The sequence below is a fragment of the Passer montanus genome, unplaced genomic scaffold, assembly GCF_014805655.1.
Source record: "Passer montanus isolate IOZ18808 unplaced genomic scaffold, ASM1480565v1 scaffold154, whole genome shotgun sequence".
Classification (NCBI taxonomy): Eukaryota; Metazoa; Chordata; class Aves; order Passeriformes; family Passeridae; genus Passer; species Passer montanus.
The window spans coordinates 352,939-371,478 of NW_024362494.1; the positions used below are offsets into that span (position 1 = coordinate 352,939).

The window sequence follows — 18,540 nt, forward strand, 5'->3', positions numbered from 1 at the left end:
GAGATGAGCGCGCGGCCCCGGCACCGGCCCGGCCCCCCCGCCCCGCGGCGGCGGCGGCGACAATGGGCGCGGCGGCACCGGGCCCCTCTTAAAAGGGCAACGCGGGGTTGCCCTCCGGTGTTGGGAACGGGACCGGGGCCGGGGCCCGTGCCTCTCTGGGCAGCTGGCTCCCCCCGGGAGTACCGGGACAGGTGAAATCACCGCTGGCCACTGAGCGCCTCCTCCCGCGCCCCCGTGCTGCGAGGGGCGACCGCGGTTCCCGTTCCTGTTCCGGTCCTTCTTCTGCTCCCGGTCCGGTACCCTTCCCGGTTCCATTCCCGCTCCGCTCCTGCTCTGTCTCCTGCTCCCTCTCTCGCTCCCGTTTCGCCCCAGTGTCGGTCTCACTCCGCTCTGCATTACTGCGGTCCACTCCCGGTGCCGCTCCCGGTCTGTTCCCAGCAGCGGTTCCGCTCTCGCTCCAGTCCCAGTCCCTGTCTCTCTCCCGGTCTCACCCCAGTAGAGGTCCCCTTGCCCCTCCCGGTCCCGGTTCTGGTCCCGGTGCCGGTGCGCGGCGGGAGCGTTGTGTGGGGCTGCGCCCGCCAGGGAGCGCCGCAGCTCCGGGGCCACCGCCCGAGCCGGGCACGGGGAGAGCCGGGACCACCGGGCACGGACAGGGCGGACACAGGGCATCCACTGGGTATGGACAGGGCGGACACAGGGCATCCACTGGGTATGGACAGGGCGGACACAGGGGATCCGCCGGGCATGGATAGGGTGGGCAGAGGGGATCAACTGGGCACGGACAGGGTGGGCACAGGGGGATACACCGGGCACGGACAAGGGGGACATAGGGGATCCACCGGGCACGGGCAGGGTGGGCACAGTGGATCCACCAGGCACGGACAAGGTGGACACAGAGGATCCACCGGGTATGGGCAGGGTGGGCAGAGGGGATACACCCGACACAGACAGGGTGAGCACAGAGGATCCACAGGACATGGACAGGTTGGGCACATGGCACCCACTGGTCATGGACAGGGTGGGCACAGGGAATGCACTGGGCATGGACAGGCTGGGCACATGGCACCCACTGGGCATGGACAGGGTGGGCACATGGCCCCTGCTCCCAGGACTGGTGGGTGAGAGCAGTTGCTGGGACCCTCCTGCCCCTGAGCCCCCCACACAGCGTGTCCTCTGTGGGTGTCTGCAGGAGGAAAACTGCAGCCCTCACTTTGGGGGGCAGGGGAGGCTCTGGAAAGCCCCCAGAGCTGAGTGGGGAGCGGGATTAGGGCTGGAGCAGAGGGCAGCAGGGGCCAGCATCACTGCACGGGGAGAGCCATTCCCGTGGTGAGGCCTTTTGGGAAGGAAATGTTTGCCCAGAGGTGCTGCCTGCATCCTGCCTGCACGTGGCCTGGCTTGCCAAGGCTGTGGGCACTGTGGGGGGAGCAGAGTGCTGCAGGGTCCCACTGCACCTGCACTGCCACCCATGCCTCACCCTCAATCACTGCAGCACGGAGGGTTCCCCCTCTCTGCTCCCCTTCTCGGCACCACCTCACCTTTGGCGTGGCTGGGGTGGCACTTTGGCCAGGAGCCAAGTGTGGGCAGCCCGACCACGACCTCCCCAGGAACTGGGACCCCCCCAGGAATCAGCACCCTCCTGAGAGACTGGGGCTCTCCCAGGGATTTCTGCAGGGCGGGGGCCGAGTGGGACCACTCCCCAGTAGCTCTTGATGCCCATCGGTGCCAGGAGCACGTGTCACCTGCCCAGGCACGGGCGGTGCCCGTTACTCTGGGGTGGGGCACTGGCACCCAGCACCTGGCATCACCCGTGTGCTGACTGGGGATGGGGCTTTGTGCCTGCTGGGGGGCCCTGGCACCTGGAGGGAGCTTACTGGGAGGTGCTGGGATGTGGTGGGGCCCTGGGCTGTAGCTGCGTAAGCATTTCGGGGGGGTCACCGGTGTTTATCTGAGCGCAGGGCGAGGCGATGACCAGCGCTAATGATTAACCCTGGGCTGAGCCAGAGGATGAGGCCCCCCCTGCACGAGGGGCTGGGGGGCTCCGTGTCCCCCCCGTGCCCCCCACCAGCTCCTGGCGCCCGTGGCTCAGCCCAGGGAGCCCGGCAGATGCTGCTGCTGCCTCCACCCCAGGATGCCCGGCTGCTGTGCCATCCTGTGCCCACCCGAGGCTGGGTCCGCCCGTGGCACAGCGGTGCCAGCGGTGTCTCCCTGAGCCAGGGGAGTGCGAGAGACCCATCCTGGGAGGCTGATGCTGCAGGGACCCCACGGGCGGGGTGGCACCCCTGTGCCAAGCGGGGCAGAACGACCCCCCCTGCCCGGAGCCGGCGGCGGGGCGGGGCCTCCCCACCTGCCCCAGGTGCTCTATAAAGCTCAGGCCGCTGTCGAGCTGCCAGTTCCGGATCCCTGCACTGGTGTGCCACCAGCTAACGGGAGAGCAGCCGCTGCCGAGCCCCGAGAGGCGCCGGGACCCCCCGGACAAGCCCCATGGCGTTCCCTGCCTTTCTGCTGCTGCTGGTGCTGGGCACAGGTGAGGGGCTGGGGGCGGGCAGGGGGAGCAGAACAGGATCCCTTTCAAAGCAAGGACCGGGGGATACTGGAGCCAGTGGCATCCTGGCAGCAGGGACATTGTCGCCGTTCTGGCTCCGGGGTGCAGCGCCCCGGGGCTGGCTGTGCCCGGGAATTTCGGTGCCTGGGGGCTCTGCCGTGTCCGAAGGGCTCGGCCGAGGGCTGGGCTGTGCCGGGACCAGCCGGAGCAGGCTGTGCCCGGGGCTTGCGGGCTGGAATGCAGGTGTGTCCCGGTGAGCACCCCGACCCCGGGCTCTCCTCCAGTGCCGCCGGCTCCTGCAGCAGCCGCTGGGAACCTGCCCGGGAGCTGCCTGTGCTGGCCCCCAGCCAGGCCAGGCAGGTCTGGAGGGCATGGGGGCACCCCAGCCTGGCACCCACAGCAAGGGGGGCTCTATTGGGTGGCCCCCAGCATGTCAGGGACATCCCAGGGACTGCAGGGCTGGGCACGGCACAGGTGCCAGTGCCACCTGGACCCTCAGTGGTGCCACAAGTTCCCGATCTTGGGGTGTTGCTGAAGGTCTCCTTAGCCTCGTGGGCAACTGCTGGGGGTTGTGGCACTTCCCACAGTGTCCAGCTGATGAGCTGTTTTGGGTGAAACCTTCCCTGACTGTTCTGCAGCCACTGACTGCAGGGGTTTCCTCCAGGTACCCGTGCCATGACCACCGAGACAACCATGGAGATGGAAACCACTGAAACCACCACCGTGGAGATGACCACGGAGACCACCACCGGGTTGCCAAATATATTCCCCAAAAGCACACGGGCCAGCCGGCCCCAAACCTCTGTCTTCCCCTACGCCACTGCATTCCCTGGCACAAACACCACGAACTTCCAGTTTGGCAACCACTCCATGAGCAATGCCACATCCAATGGCACTGTGGTGCCTGTCCAGAGCAGCCCAGCCGTCCCCCATGCCAATGCCACCTCAAACAGCAGCGGCTGGGTCCCCCCCTTTGGCACCAACAGCAGCTCTGCCGCTCCCACCACCGTGCACGGCAGCGCCAAAGGCAACGGGAGCACCAGTGCTCAGGTCTTTCCCACCCAGATAACGTCAGAGGGCAGCACAGCTCCCACCCAGGGTGGCCCCAACCCCAGCAAAACCTCAGCCCAGCTGCCTGCTGCCGTCCAGCTGCTCGTCCGTGTCCCACTGTCCTTCCGCATCATCAACAGGAGCTTCAACGAGAGCCTGCGTGACCCGGCATCGCCGGAGTACCGGAGCCTGAGCCGCACCGTGCTGACCATGGTGAGTGCCGGCCCTGCCAGCAGAGGCTCTGGGTGTGCTGGGGAGGAGCCCCCTCACCCTGAGACAGAGAGCTGTGCTGGAGAGGAGCCCCCTCACCCTGGGGCAGACCCCCCGGGTGTGCTGGGAAGGAGCCCCCTCACCCTGGGGCAGAGAGCTGTGCTGGAAGAACCCCCCTCACCTTGGGACAGAACCCCCAGGTGTGCTGAGAAGGAGCCCCCTCACCTTGGGGCTTTCCATGGCAGCACCTGGAGCATCCATTCTGCCACTTCTGCACGGAGACAGGAAAGGGGGGTGTCTGTCTGTGTCTGTGGGGAGGTGGCCGTGACCTCAATGCTTCCTTCCAGTTCCAACACGTCTTTGGCTGTGCGGGCTGCATGGGCACGCAGACCTACACGGGGTGCAGCGAGCTGCAGTACAGGTGAGCAGCAGCAGCACCAGCAGGGCTGCTGTACTGCAGTGCATCCCCCTGGTTTGCAGCCCCTGGGGGGCAGGCTGGGTGCTGATGCCTCCTCCTGTGCAGCCCAGGCTCGGTGCAGGTCCAGTCCACCCTCGTGTTTGGGAATGGAAGCGATGCTGTCACCGCTGACGCTGCTGAGCAGCGCCTGAGGAAGAGCCTGGACAAGAACGGCTTCATCATGGGCCTGCAGCTGGACAGCATCCAGAGTGAGAGGCTGTGGAGGGAGGGGATGGGGCCTGGGGGGCTCCAGAAGCATTGCCCTGTCCTGGTTGAGGCAGGGGCTCTGCTTGGTGCTTGGTGGGCCTGGGGCTTGCAGAGGGTGGGACTAGTGCACATTCCCAGTGCCCGTGTCAGGCAGGGCTCAGACCCTGTCCCAGGGACGTCTCAGGGCTCTGTCCCAGTTCTGCCTGTGGTGCACTCACAGCTCTGCTCCTTTCAGGCTCTGCAGCAGTGATATCCCCAGCCCCAGCACCCATGATCCCGGACTGGGCCATCGCTCTCTTGGTGCTGGTCAGCATCCTGCTGCTGTTCACCATCTTCACCTGTCTCCTCCTGATGGTGAGGCCCCATCCCCACCCCAGTCCTGCTGCCTGATGCCCTGTCCCCGTCCCCAGGCTCTGCCCCCTCTCTCTCCCCAAGTCCACCTGCACCTGCCGCCGGAAAAGCCGAGGCAAGCTGGACCTGCTGAGCCAGAAGGACTCCTACCACCCCATGGCTGAGTACCTGCAGTACCAGAGCCACGGGCGCTACGTGTCCCCCAACAGCAAACCCAACCCCTACAGCCAGGTGAGAGCCACAGCCCCACCCCGGGGCACTCAGGGGGGCAGAGAGCAGCGGGGCATCCCTGGGGTGATGGGAGATGGCAGGGCGGGGAGATGGCAGGGCAGGGAGATGGCAGTGCGGGGAGATGGGAGGGCAGGAGATGGCAGGGTGGGGAGATGGCAGGGCGGGGAGATGGCAGTGCGGGGAGCTCGTCCAGCCTGGCCGGGAGTTGAGAGTGACATTCACGCCTGGCTGGAGCAGCGGCCGGCGCGGGCAGACCCGGCCCGGCTCCGGGGAGCTCCCCGCGACCTTGGGCAGCCTCTCCCCGTGCCCCGCCCCAGCGGGGGCTCGCTGCCTGCCCACCCTGCCCCTTCCCCTGCTCTGCTGTGTCCCAGCCGGTCTCCCGCAGGTCCCTCAGGTCTCCCGTGGGTGGGGAGCAGGTTTGAGGCACTGCAGAGCTGATGGGGGCTGAGGAGGTGATTCCCGCAGCCAGCATCCCTCCTCCAGCTCCCAGAGCGGAGCTGGAGCTGCTGCCGTGGCAGCGGGAGCTGCCTGGAGGCGCAGCGGGCTCCCCGAGGCGATGCTGGGCTCGGGGGGGAGGCCGCCCCGCGCTCCCCCCACGCGGGGCTGCGGGCGGGGGCCGTGTCCAGCTGCTGCGGCTCCCTGCGAGCAGCTCACCCTGAGCAAACACCAGGGGCCTGGCTAAATATTTACCTTCGCACTCGCCAGGCCGGCTTATCGTGCGGGAACACGGCCGGCTCCTCCCGCGCACGGGGAGGGGGGCTCGGGGTGTCCCTGGGGGTGCCCGCAGCGCCCAGGGAAGGGGGGCAGAGCCCACCACGGTGGCACGATGCCATTTTTAGTTGAGTGGAGAGGGCGCAGCTCATCCTGCGCTGCTCCGGGGTGGGGGCTCAGCCCAGCCCTGACACCCCCTCGCTTTTCCTGCCCCGAAGGTGGCCGGCGGCAGCACCACGAGGTCCGGCACCTTCACCTACACCAACCCCGCCGCCGGCTCCGACAACCTGTGAGGGGCGCGCTGGGAAGGAGGGCGGCTGCCGAGGGGAGGGGGCGGCCGCAGCCCCCCGCCCCCGGGAGAGCAGCGCATCCCCCGGCGCTGCTCGGCCCCTCGGGGGGCAGCGGGAGCCGGGCGCTTCTGGAGCAGCCGGATTCGCGCAGGTGACAGAACGGGATGAGCGGAGACCGGCGGCGGCGAGGGAGGGTCCCGCACGCCCCGCGGTCCCCGCACTCGCTTGGCTTTGCAACCCTGCTCCGTGCCGGGGGTGGAGGACGGGGGTCGTGCTCCCGCTGCGATTCCATGGCTCTTTTTGTGGTGTTGTTTTATATAAATATCTCTGTTTGCGGGGTGTTGGTGCCGGGCTTGGCTCGGCGGGGTGGCAGCTCCTCGGCCGGGCTGTATTTATCACAGATAAAATAAAAGGATGGGGGCAGCCGTGTGTCCCCAGGGCTGCGCCGTGGTGTGCCAGGGGGGCTTCTCTGGGACAGTGACCCCCTGACGTGGCTGTCACCCACCTCAGGGTGGTGGCTCTTGTTTCCCATTCCAGGCAATGCTGGGCTCGGTGCTGGGGGTGTCACCGTGTCCCTGGTCCCTGCACGCCTCTGGATGTGACATGTCCTGCTAGATACCGTCCCTCTCACCCCTCCTGCTCGGTTTCTGCCCGTGATTTAGTGTGGTTGGTTTGCCATGCCCACTTTCCCCGTGGCTGCCCAGGCGGAATGTGCCAGGGCAGCTGCACGTGTGCCACTGGCTGCATGCAGCACATCCTGCTCCCCTCCCCTGCGGGCTCAGCCTCTTCCAAACACTCAGTGAGCCCCAAAAAGGCTCTGGGGGTGCTGGAAGGACAGGCTGTGTGGCAGCACCGGGGCACAGACCCTGGGAGCAGCCATCCCTGGAGCGCAGCGCTGGCCCCCTGGCAGCCCCAGTTTGAGCTGGGCCTGTTCCTGGGCACTGGGAGTGTTTTGGCAACCTCTGAAAAGGCAGAAAAACAAGGAAACCAAGCCTTCCCCAAAGAAAGCCCATGTGGTCACAGGCACGGAGCCAGAGCTTGGCTGGGCACAGCCCCAGGAGCAGCCCAGCAGCGGGCAGCTGATGGAGCCCTCGGCCGCAGAATGTGCCTCTGGGTGGGGCCCGTGGCTGTGCCAGGTGCCCAGGAGCCCTGGCACGTGCTGGGAGCTATCAGAGCTGGGCTGGGGTGCAGGCAAGGGGCTGGGGCTCTCTGGAGAACAGGGGGGTTGGGGGGGTGCACTGGGGGGGGGTCTGGCACAGTGGAGCACCCCCCAGCCCCAGATCCTTTCTGCCAGCTGGGCACGGGGTCGTGTGCCTAGGACAGAGCCCCAAAGGGGATGGGGTGTGCCTGGCACTGCTGCTTCCCCTCTCAGCGCCCCCAGCCCTGGGCAGGGCCCCAGGGATCAGAGCAGGGGCCTGATTTGAAGGGCTGGGCCCTACAAAGCGTTGCCTGTTCACACAGGGCTCAGCCCTGCAGCCCCCTCCCCTTCCAGCTCAGGGACTGGGACCTCCAGGGAGAGGCACCCACCCAGGAAGGCCCTGCCCTGCCTGTGGCCCCTCCAGCTGCCATGCAGAGTACCCAGCTGGGGGTGTCCAGCCCCCTTACCCACTCTGAGAAGGGGTCTCAGCACCCAGCAGCCCCCCTGGCTGGACTGGCTGCCCATGGCACTCCCCAGCAGTGCTGAGGGAGTTTGTTCTGGCCCAGAGATGTCCCCTCCAGGAGCCCCGTGTGACGGAGTGGCTGTGACCATGTGGGCAGGCAGAGCACGGGTAGGACCTGACACGTCAGCACTGCCTGGGCTGGGCAGGGTTAGCACCTGCTGGCCATGGCCCAAAGGACAGCCTGGCCCCATGGCCCCGGTCCCCTGCACGCCTCTGGACACGTGCTCTGGACAGCCTGGGCTCACAGCCCCATGGCCAGCCCAGCACCACAGCCCTGCAGCCCCACAGCCCTGCTACCCCACAGCCCTGAGACCCCATAGCCCTGAAAACTCACAGCCCTGAGACCTCACAGCCCTGGGACCCCGCAGCCCTGGGACCCCACAGCCCTGCAACCTCACAGCCCTGGGACCCCATAGCCCTGTGAGCCCATAGCCCTGAAACCCCATTGCCCTGAAACCTCACAGCCCCATGGCCCCACAGCCCTGAAACCCCATTGCCCTGAAACCTCACAGCCCCATGGCCCCACAGCCCTGAAACCCCATAGCCCTGTGACCCTACCGCCCTGAAACCTCACAGCCCTGAAACCCCACAGCTCTGAAACCCCATAGCCCTGAGACCCCACAGCCCTGGAACCTCACAGCCCTGGGACCCCACAGCCCTGGGACCCCACAGCCCTGCAACCTCACAGCCCCAAGACCCCATAGCCCTGAGACCCCACAGCCCTGGGACCCCATAGCCCTGAGAACCCAGAACCCTGCAGCCCCACAGCCCCATGGCCCCACAGCCCTGAAACCTCACAGCCCTGTGACCCCACAGCCCTACAACCTCACAGCCCTTCAACCTCACAGCCCCATGGCCCCACAGCCCTGAGACCCCAAAACCCTGAGACCCCACAGCCCTGTGACCCCATAGCCCTGAAACATCACAGCTCCATGGCCCCACAGCCCTGCTACCCCACAGCCCTGTGACCCCACAACCCCGTGACCCCTCAGCCAACCCAGACCCAAGGCCCCTGGTCCCCTGGCACCCTGACCCCACGCACAGCTCAGTGCCACGGGCCCCCTGTGCCAGGGAGCTCTGGACGAGTCTGGCACTGCAGTTTATTGTAGGAAACCATGAAAATACAGCGTTTGTTGTAACAGAACCCAGGAGAAATGACAGCAGCTCGGACAGACCCCGGTGTGGGACTGCTGGCACAGCCCCCAGGGTGCTGGGGCTCCCTGGCGGGTCAGATCCAGACCCTGCAGGCCCAGCCCACCCCGGCCATGGGTTGGGCACTGAGCGGTGTAACAGGAGCCAAGCGTGGCCCTGAGGCCACGTGCAGGGCTGGCCAGGCACGTTGCTCCCCAAGGACAGGGCAGAGCAGGCAGCAAGCACTGAGGTGCCCAGGGGCCCACGGGAGGGACCCCACGCTGGCTGTGTGCAGGGGCTGTGCCTGGCTGCACCCAGATGAGCCACGTTGAAAATGAGCCATTTTACAAAACACCTTCACACCTTGTTCCAGCCCAGCCTCCCCCCCCGCCCTCTCCCCCACCCCAGCTGCCGCCCCCACCCCAACCAGCACCCAGCCTCTCCCCTGCACTGTCACCCCACTGTCACCTTCCACCCCCCTCCCTGTGCAGCCCCGTCCCCCTCCCTGACCCATCTCCAGGGCTGACCCTCTGCCAGCCCTGCCCACAGCCCCAGCCCAGAGCAGCCTGGGGCCGAGCTGGAGCCAGGGGCAGGCGGACAGGGCGAGGAGGGGACGGCAAAGCTGTCCCCGTCCCCCCCATCCCACAAAACAAACACCTGGCCTGTCCCCAGTGGTGGCAGGGCCGGGGCCACCCCTGCTCTGCTCTGCTCCCTGGCCACTTGTGTCCCCCTGGCGCTTTGCAGGGTGCCCGGGGGGCACGTGGGGAGCGCGGGCGTGGCTCAGTCCAGCTTGGCGAAGTTCCCGATGGTCACTTTCCTCTCCTGCTTGTTGGCCACCAGCTCCTGGAGGTGCAGGGCCCCCCCTCCGATGAAGCAGAAGGCGGGGCAGACGGGCCCCGAGCAGTCCACGCCGCACTCCCAGAGCTCGCGGAAGGACACGGCGTCGTAGAAGCTCACCTTGCCCTGCTCGTAGTCCAGGCAGATGCCGATGCGCGGGGGCAGGGGCACGGTGCAGCCGTTGGGGTCGCGGGACGTGAGGGCCGAGCCGTGCGACAGCAGGATCTTGCCCATGCCGATGGTGAGGAAGGCGTAGGGAGGAGGTGCCTCCACCGTCGTGTCCTCTGCCCCGCTGTCGTGGCCGCTGTCGGGGTCATACCTGCGGAGGCGGGACAGGGTGAGTCCACCCACACCCCAGAGCCTGCCGGGGAGGTAGCAACAAACCCTGCACCCCCCCAAGCTCACCTGGGGCTCACCACGTCCTGCGGCACCTGGAACCACTCCTGCAGCTTGCTCTCCAGCCCCACGCCCACCTTAACCAGGTAGGAGCTGGGGTCCACGCAGCAGGCCCAGTAGCTCTTGCCCTGGGTGATGGCCACGTCGCCGATGACCAGGTCGATGGACAGGTGGCAGCTGGTCATCAGGCGCTCAGCGGCGAAGAGCATGGGGATGCCGGGCACGCTGCGCACCGCGCGCTGGTCCTTGCTGATGGCCAGCCGGTCCCGGTTGAAGCCCCAGCGGTTGTCCAGGAAGAAGTTGAGGACTGTGGGGAGCAAAGAGGAGAAAAGTGAGCAGCGCAGTGCAGTGGGGCGTCCCGTGTTGGTCCAAGCACCCATCTGTGGTCATCACACATCCTCTGAGCAGACAGAGATATAGTTCTCCCTGGGTTTTTCTGGGAAGCTGTGAGAAAGCTCAGAGAAAGAATTAAAACAATTATTGTCTCAATCTCTGCACCTAGCAGGCAATCTCTGTTCGTCAAAGACATCTACAAGAAGGAGTTGTCCCTTCTTGACCAACAGGTGAGAGAAGATTCCTAAAGGCCAACCAGGTCTTAGGTCCATCGCTGTAGATTTCTGGTAATAAAGTGCCTTTTTTCATGCCTTCTGGTGATGGAGTCTCTACATCACCTTTGGTGACAATTGGTGACCCCGACGCGATCCCACCCCTCTCACCTGGGGCGGGTGGCGTGTGCAGGTAGATGTCCTCGCTGTAATCCCCGAAACCCGCCTTGTTGTAGCCCTTCACCCTGAGCACGTAGACGCTGTCGGTGTCCAGGTACTCGACGAGGGCGCAGGTGCCCCTCACCTCCTCCCGCCGCTGCCACAGCTTCAGCCCCTTGGCCTTGGCGTCGGTCTTGCGGAACTCCACGGTGTAGTGCCAGGCGGGCGGCGAGTGCTGCGGCAGCCGCCAGCACAGGAAGATCTGGTCGTAGGTGTAGGTGCGCTGCGTGTCGATGACGGGGGCCTCGGGCGCTGCGGGGAGAGGCGGCAGCGGCGCGTCAGGCAGCATCCCTCACCCCGAGGGCAGGGAGGCGGCCGGACGCAGGGAGGGGGCATTCCGGGATTCCGGACGGACGGACGGACGCACAACCAGCGGAGTCTAGAGGGGTCTGACTGCGGAGGAGCGTGTGTCGGCACCGGAGGAGAGCGAGAGTCAGGGAGACAGAGGAGCTGCTGCTGTGGGGCTCCAGGGACCAGACAGGCCGAGTGCAAGTCAGGAGGGAGGAGAGAGAAAGAGAGAGAGAGAGAGAGAGAGAGAGAGAGAGTGGAGGCAGCAGGAGAGGAGGAGGAGGAGGAGATGGGGATGAAGGGTGGCAGAAGGTACTGGCAGGAACAGAGGAAGGGTGGGGAGGAGAGATGAAGAGTGGCAGGAGGAAGAGGGGTAAGGAAAGGATGGGAATGGGGCAAGGAAGAGAAAGGAAACAGGATGATGAGGGAGGTAGAAATGGGGCAAGGAGAGGGATGGAAATGGGACAGGAAGAGGACAGAAACGGGGTGAGAGTAGGATGGAAATACAGAGAGAAGGAGAATGGCAATGGGGCAAGGGCAAGTGGGAATGGGATGACGAAAGGGAAAGAAATGAGGTGAGCAGGATGGAATTGGGGTGAGGAGGCAGATGGGAATGGGGCGAGGGGGGAAAGAAATGGGTGAGGAAACGGGTGGAAGTAGATTGAGGAAGAAGAGGGAAATGGGGTGAAAGTGGGAGAGAAATGGGGTGCAGACAAAAACATGAATGGGGCAGAAATGTAGACATAAATGGTGTGAAGAGGGGACAAATATGGAGCAAGAAAGGGAATGGAAATGGGACAAGAGGGGGAAGAAAATGGAACGAGAAGAAGGGTGGAAATGGGGCAAGGAGAGAATAAAAATGGAGTGAGAAATGGGGTGAGACAGGGATGGAAATGGGGTGAGACTGGGCTGGAAACGGGGTGGGATGGATGGAAACAGAAAGTGGGGGAATGGAAACAGGATGAGAAGAAAGTGGAAACAGGGCAGGGATGGGGTTGAAATGGAGCAAGGGAGAGTGGAAATGGGATGAGGAGGAGGCAGAAAATTGGGTGATGAATGGGACAGAAGTGAGGTGAGGACGTGGACAGAAGCGGGGTGAGAGTTGAACAGAAATGGAGTGAAGAAGGGGATGGAAACAGGGCGAGAGGGGACAGAAATGGGGTGAGGAAGAAAATGGAAACAGGGCAAGAGGAGATGGAAATGGGGTGAGAGGGGACAGAAATGGGGTGAGAGGGGCGGAAATGGGGCAGGGAAGGGAGTGGAAATGGAGCAAGGAGTGGGACAGAAATGGGGTGAGAGTGGGATGGAAATGGGGTGAGAGGGGGCAGAAATGGGGCAAGGAAGGGGATGGAAATGGGGTGAGAGGGGACAGAAAAGGGGCAAGGAAGGGGACGGAAATGGAGCAAGGAGTGGGGATGGAAATGGGGTGAGAGGGGACAGAAAAGGGGCAAGGAAGGGGATGGAAATGGGGTGAGAAGGGCGGAAATGGGGCAAGGAAGGGGATGGAAATGGGGTGAGAGGGGACAGAAAAGGGGCAAGGAAGGGGACGGAAATGGAGCAAGGAGTGGGACAGAAATGGGGCGAGAGTGGGATGGAAATGGGGCGAGAGGGGGCAGAAATGGGGCAAGGAAGGGGATGGAAATGGGGTGAGAGGGGACAGAAAAGGGGCAAGGAAGGCAATTCCAACTCTTTCAGCCTCAATCAGGAGGATTAAGGTGGGGGGATGGAAATGGGGGGAGGATGGGGATGGAAGTGTGGCGAGAGGGGGTGGGAGGGCAGGAGGAGTGGCAGATGGAGGAGGCAGAGCCACCGGCTGCCAGCGCCGGCGGGCAGGATGGGGATGGAGGATGGCGGCGGAGCGGGGCCAGGGGTGGGAGCAGGATGGAGGGATGGAGGGATGGGAAGAGAGAGCGGGGCGGCTCTGGGGCAGGGGTGTGACTTGCCTCAGTTACTTCGGTGACGCCTCGGCAGCGGCCGCAGCCTATAAACAAAGAGAGGTAGAAGCAGGTCTGAAACGTGTCGCCAGCGGGTCTGGCAGGGCCACGCGGCTCCTGCCCGGCGGGAAGCGCCTGCCCGGCAGCGGGGCAGCTCCGTACTCACCCTGCGGCACTGCTGCTGCCCTCACCTGGCACCACGGCCCTGCCTGCCTGCCCCTGGCCTGGACGCCCTGGCTCAGGGCAGGGCAGGGGTATCTCTGGGGGCTGCTGGGGCGGGGGCTGTCCCTGACGGGGAGGGGGCACCGGCAGATCCGCGAGCAGCCCTGGGCACTGTGGCCGAGCTGCAGCTCCGAGGCGGGCAGGGCTCTGCCCGCAGGGGCTGTGCCTTGGCACGGGGCACAGCCGGTGCCCGGGTCCCGGTGCCTTTACCTCGGATGAAGGCCAGGTCAGTGAGCAGCTTCAGCTCCCTGCTGACATCCAGCTGGAAGTGGCTGAAGGAGGCGTTGGCTGCAGGACGGAAGCTCTGCAGCGAGTCGGTGGCCCTGAGGATCCTGCAGCACAGGGGAGCCAGGATGTCACGGTGCCACCTCGGGCACCAGAGGGTCCCAACGTGCCCTGGCAGCCCCGTGCCCGCAGCCCGTACCTGTTGTGCAGCTGCTTGGCAGCCTGGACAAAGCAGGGGTGGTCAGTCTCCTTCAGCACCTCCTGGGCATAGCCCACCATGCCCGAGTTCTCCAGCATGGCCTGGTGCTCCCGGATCTGGCCGTGCAGGCTGGCCAGCCGCTCCTGCTGGCACTCCTCGATGGCCTGCAGCAGCGTGGCCCGCTTCTCCTCCAGCATGGCACAGAGCCCCTGGATCAGCTGGGACACCTCCTCCTTGGCCTGTGAGCCGTTTACCTGCCGGGCACAGACACGGCAGGGTCAGCGTGTGGCACCTCCTGGGACTGGAGAGGACTGGGCTGGCTGTGTCACCCCTGCCTAGGGACAGCTCAGGGACAGATGGGGACACTCTGCCCTTACCTCTGTGTGCTTCACTGTCTCCTCCAGCTCAGCAATCTGGGTCTGCACCGTGTCCTGGCTGCTCAGGATGTAGGCGAGGCTCTTCGTCAGCTTCTCCTGCAGGAAGGTGATGAGATGTGGCGCCAGCAGCTCCCACCCCACACCTCCCATCTGCACTGGGGCTCTGTGGTGCCCCCGATTCCCCACAGAGCCCCAGCCTGGCCCCAGGAGCCCTTACCCTGAGGGCCTGGTAGGCGCTGAGCACCGGGGTGATCTTGTGGCTGGTGTGGGTGCGGCGCACGCGGCAGAGCTGGCACACCAGCCGCTGGCAGGTCTTGCAGTAGTGAGTCACCTCCTCCTTGTGCTCCGGGCACATCAGCCCCTGCAGGCACAGTGGGGCTCAGCAGGGCTCTGCACCCCCCTCACCCCCCAGAGTCCCAGCCCTGCACCCCGGATCTCAGAGTCACAGAATGGTTGGGGTTGGAAAGGGACCTGGAAGATCATCTTGTTCTAATCTGCCTGACACGAGCAGGACATCCTCAACCAGACCCCATTGCTCAGAGCCCCACCTTGGCCTTGAACACTTCCACGGCACCTTGTTCCAGGACCACACCACTCTCACTGCAAGAATTTTTTCCTAATATCTAACCTAAACTTACTCTCTTTCAATCTGAACCCACTGCCCTTTGTCCTGTCATTCCAGGCTCTTGTAAACAGTCTTCCCCCACCCTTTCAAAAGTTCCTTTCAGACACAAGGCCACAATTCGGCAACCCCAAAGCTTCTCCTCTCCAGGCTGAACAATTCCAACTCTTTCAGCCTCAATCAGGAGGATTAAGGTGGATAAGGATAAGGAGGACCCACCTTGGGGCGGAAGGTGAGGGTGGGGGGCGTGGGCTCATGCTGGGCTTTCTGCGTGCCCCAGGGGTGGTAGAGCTTGAAGCACTCGTTGCAGAAGCTGGACTTGCACTCCGTGCAGCCCTTGGTGGCCTCCAGCTGCGGGGGCTTGCAGAACTGGCACATGATGGCGGCGCTGATGTTGATGGTCTGCCGGTAGCGCTCCACCACGCGCTCCAGGGTCAGGTTGCGGAAGAGGCTGCCCAGGCCCCGCTCGCCCAGGTCCACGTCCCGCTGGCACGCGGGGCACGGGAAGCTGACGGTCTGGGGGTGCACGGCGCCCCGCTTGCGCCCCGGGTAGGTGCCAAAGCCTGTGGGAGGGAAGCAGGGATGGGGGTCAGCAGGGCAAAAAGCCCCATCCCCACCTGCATCCCTTCCTGTTGTCCCTGCTCCCAACCCCTCCAGCCATCCCTGTCCCCGTCCTCTCCAGCCATCCTCATCCCCCTCTGCTCTTATTCCCTCTGCCATCCCCTCCAGCCATTCACCTCCCCTCAATCCATCCCTGTCCCCTCGATCCATCCCTGTCCCCTCCATCTGTCCCTGTTCCCTCCAGCCATCCCTGTCCTCATCCACTCCAGCCACCCCTGTCCCCTCCAGCCATCCCCCTCTCCTCCAGCCATCCCTGTCCCCTCCAGCCATCCCTGTCCCCTCCAGCCATCCCTGTCCCCTCCAGCCATCCCTGTCCTCTCCATCCATCCCTGTCCCCTCCAGCCATCTCTGTTCTCATCCTCTCCAGCCATCCCTGTCCTCTCCAGCCATCCCTGTCCCCATCTCCTCCAACCATCCCTTCCCTCTCCTCTCCACCCACTCCTGTCCCCTCCAGCTGTCCCTATCCCCTCTGGCTTCCCAAACCCCTCCAGCCATCCCTGTCCCCATCCCCTCCAGTTGTCCCAAACCCCTCCAGCCATCCCTGTCCTTTCCAGCCATCTCTGTCCCCTCCAGCTGTTCCCATCCCCTCCAATTCTCCCAAACCCCTCCACCCACCCCTGTCCCCATCCCCTCTGGCTGTCCCAAACCCCTCCAGCCATCCCTGTCCCTATCCCCTCCAGTTGTCCCAAACCCCTTCAGCCACCCCTGTCCCCATCCCCTCAGCCACCCCGCTGTCTCCAGCCATGGCTGTCCCCCTGCTGTCCCTCCTGGCAGCCCCTCCAGCCCCACCTGACTTGAGGAGGCGGTCCAGCCGGTCGGGTTTGGGGACAGCCCTGCGGCCCAGGCGGGGGCTGCGGGTGGAGGGGGTGGCCGCGGGCGAGGTGGGCTCGGAGGTGGGGTCGCAGTACAGGTGGCCGTGCTGCAGCAGCACCTCGCTGGCACACACGTGGCACACGTTGTGGGTACAGGGCAGCGCCAGCGGCTGCTTGTACATCTCCTTGCACACCGGGCACACCAGCTCCCGCTCCATGTTCTTCATGCTGGTCTGCGGAGAGAGCGGGAGCGTCACCCGCCGGGGACACAGCGGGGCCGGGACCGGATGGGAGCAGCACCGGGGCCAGCACCAGGGCCAGGATCAGGGCCAGGACCAGGACCAGCACCAGGGCCAGGGCCAGGGCCAGGGCCAGCACAAGGGCCAGGGACAGGATCTGGGCCAGCACCAGGGCCAGGATCAGTACCAGGGCCAGGATCAACATCAGGGACAGGATCAGCACCAGGACCAGGATCTGGGCCAGAACCAGCACCAGGACCAGCACCAGCACCAGGGCCAGGACCAGCACAAGGGACAGGATCAGCACCAGGACCAGAGCCAGGACCAGGGCCAGGATCTGGGTCAGGACCAGGGCCAGGATCAACATCAGGGACAGGATCAGCACCAGGGCTGAGATCAGCACCAGGGCTGAGATCAGCACCAGGGCCAGGATCAACATCAGGGACAGGATCAACACCAGGGCTGAGATCAGCGCCTGGGACCAGCACTAGGGCCAGGATCAGCACCAGGGCCAGGATCAGCTCCAGGGCCAGGATCAACATCAGGGCCAGGATCAACATCAGGGCTGAGATCAGCACCAGGGCCAGGATTAACATCAGGGACAGGATCAACATCAGGGCTGAGATCAGCGCCTGGGACCAGCACTAGGGCCAGGATCAGCACCTGGGCCAGGATCAGCATCAGGGCTGGGATCAGCACCAGGATCATGGCTGGGATCAGCACCAGGGCCTGGAATCAACACCAGGGCCAGGATCAACATCAGAGCTGATATCAGCACCAGGGCCAGGACCAGCATCAGGGCTGATATCAGCACCAGGACTAGGACCAGGACCAGTACTGGGACCTGGGATGGAGACAAGGACTGGGACACCATCAGGGCCATGGTGGGGCCTGGCACCAGCACCAGGGACGGCATGTGGACAAACAGCAGGACCAGCAACAGGATGAGGATCAGGGCTGCCACTGCGATGAGGAATGGAGCTGGGATCAGCAGCAGGGCCAGGATCAGGCCTGGGAGCAGTCTGAGGAATGCCAGGATGAAGCCCAAGGCTGGACTGGGAATGGGGACTGGGGCCACAGCAGGACCAGGATTGGGGCCAGCACTGGCACCAGGACCAGCATCGTGGTCAGGATCAGGCCTGGGAGCAGCAGCAGGCTCAGAACCAGGATCAGCACTGAGATGGGGCTGGGGGCTGAGGCTGGGATCACTGCAGGGTCAGGATCAGGCCTGGGAGCAGCACCAGAGCCAGGACCAGCATCAGGAGCAGGGATGGGGGGATGATGAGGACAGGGACCAGCATCAGAGCCAGGATCAGGCCTGGCAGCAGCAGCATGGCCAGAATCAGGACCAGGACTGGGATCAGAACCTGGATGGGACCCAGGCCTGGTGTGGGGATGAGATTGGGGCTGGGCCCAGGATCAGACCAATATCAGGACTGGCAGGGATGGGGATGGGGCCACCACTGGGATCAGCACCAGGATGGGCCCAGGGGGATGGTGGCTGGGATGGGGATGAGGACCAGCACTGGGAATAGTGCCAGGATGGGCCCAGGGCTGGGATGGGGAGTGGGATGGGTGTGGGGCTGGAACTGGGATGGAGAGGGAGACGGGGGCCAGGATGGAGATGGGGGCCGGGATGGAGATGGGGGCCGGGATGGAGATGGGGGCAGGGATGGGGACTGGGGCTGGACGAACGGCACAGCCCGGAGCGGCCCCGCGGCTGGGACCAGCGCCAGGACCGGGCCGGGATGGGGCCGCCCTCCCCGCACCCGGTGCCCCGGCTCGACCACGGCTCGGTGCGGGGGGGTCCCGACGACAGACAGCCCTCCCCGGGAGTCGCTGCGGTGAGTCGGGGTGCGGGTCCGCTGCCCGCCCACCCCTCAAGGGCATCGCCCTCCCCCCCAGTCCCCGCCGCGTTGCCACGGCGACCCGGTCCCGGAGGACCCCCGCCCGCCCCGCCGCCGCCACCGCGGCCGCTCACGCTGATGCGGACGAGCGCGTCCATGATGGAGGTGAAGGTCTGCAGGTCCTCGCCCTCGGCCATGGCTCCGCTCCCCGCGCCCGTGCCTGCGGCGGCGGCAGCGGCGGCCGCGATCGCCCCGGTGTGTTGCAGGGAGCGGCGGAGCCGGGGGGAGCGCGGGGGGCGGCGGCGCGCATGCTCGG

The 18,540-nt window shown here is 65.3% G+C and overlaps 2 protein-coding genes across 3 annotated transcripts; one reads left to right on the forward strand and one right to left on the reverse strand.

Moving 5' to 3' along the window:
• Positions 1-1,032: 1,032 nt before the first annotated feature.
• MUC1 (mucin 1, cell surface associated) lies at positions 1,033-6,495 on the forward strand. The gene is made up of 7 exons (XM_039702255.1): positions 1,033-2,524; positions 3,207-3,805; positions 4,150-4,223; positions 4,326-4,468; positions 4,702-4,820; positions 4,902-5,048; positions 5,978-6,495. The coding sequence occupies exons 1-7, from the start codon at positions 2,482-2,484 to the stop codon at positions 6,050-6,052; spliced, it is 1,200 nt and encodes a 399-aa protein (XP_039558189.1). The 5' UTR covers positions 1,033-2,481; the 3' UTR covers positions 6,053-6,495.
• Positions 6,496-8,796: 2,301 nt separating this feature from the next.
• On the reverse strand, positions 8,797-18,503 carry TRIM46 (tripartite motif containing 46). Of its 2 annotated transcripts, XM_039702221.1 has the most exons (11): positions 18,359-18,503; positions 16,116-16,371; positions 14,925-15,268; positions 14,301-14,444; positions 14,084-14,179; positions 13,707-13,960; positions 13,493-13,614; positions 10,791-11,090; positions 10,084-10,381; positions 9,799-9,997; positions 8,797-9,684 (listed from the first exon to the last, which is right to left on the reverse strand). In XM_039702221.1, exons 1-11 carry the CDS (start codon positions 18,419-18,421, stop codon positions 9,622-9,624), a joined length of 2,139 nt encoding a protein of 712 aa, XP_039558155.1. In that variant the 5' UTR covers positions 18,422-18,503; the 3' UTR covers positions 8,797-9,621. The 2 variants fall into 2 exon arrangements, with proteins under 2 accessions (XP_039558155.1, XP_039558154.1); XM_039702220.1 differs by having other exon boundaries at positions 8,797-9,997.
• Between the last annotated feature and the right edge of the window lie 37 nt (positions 18,504-18,540).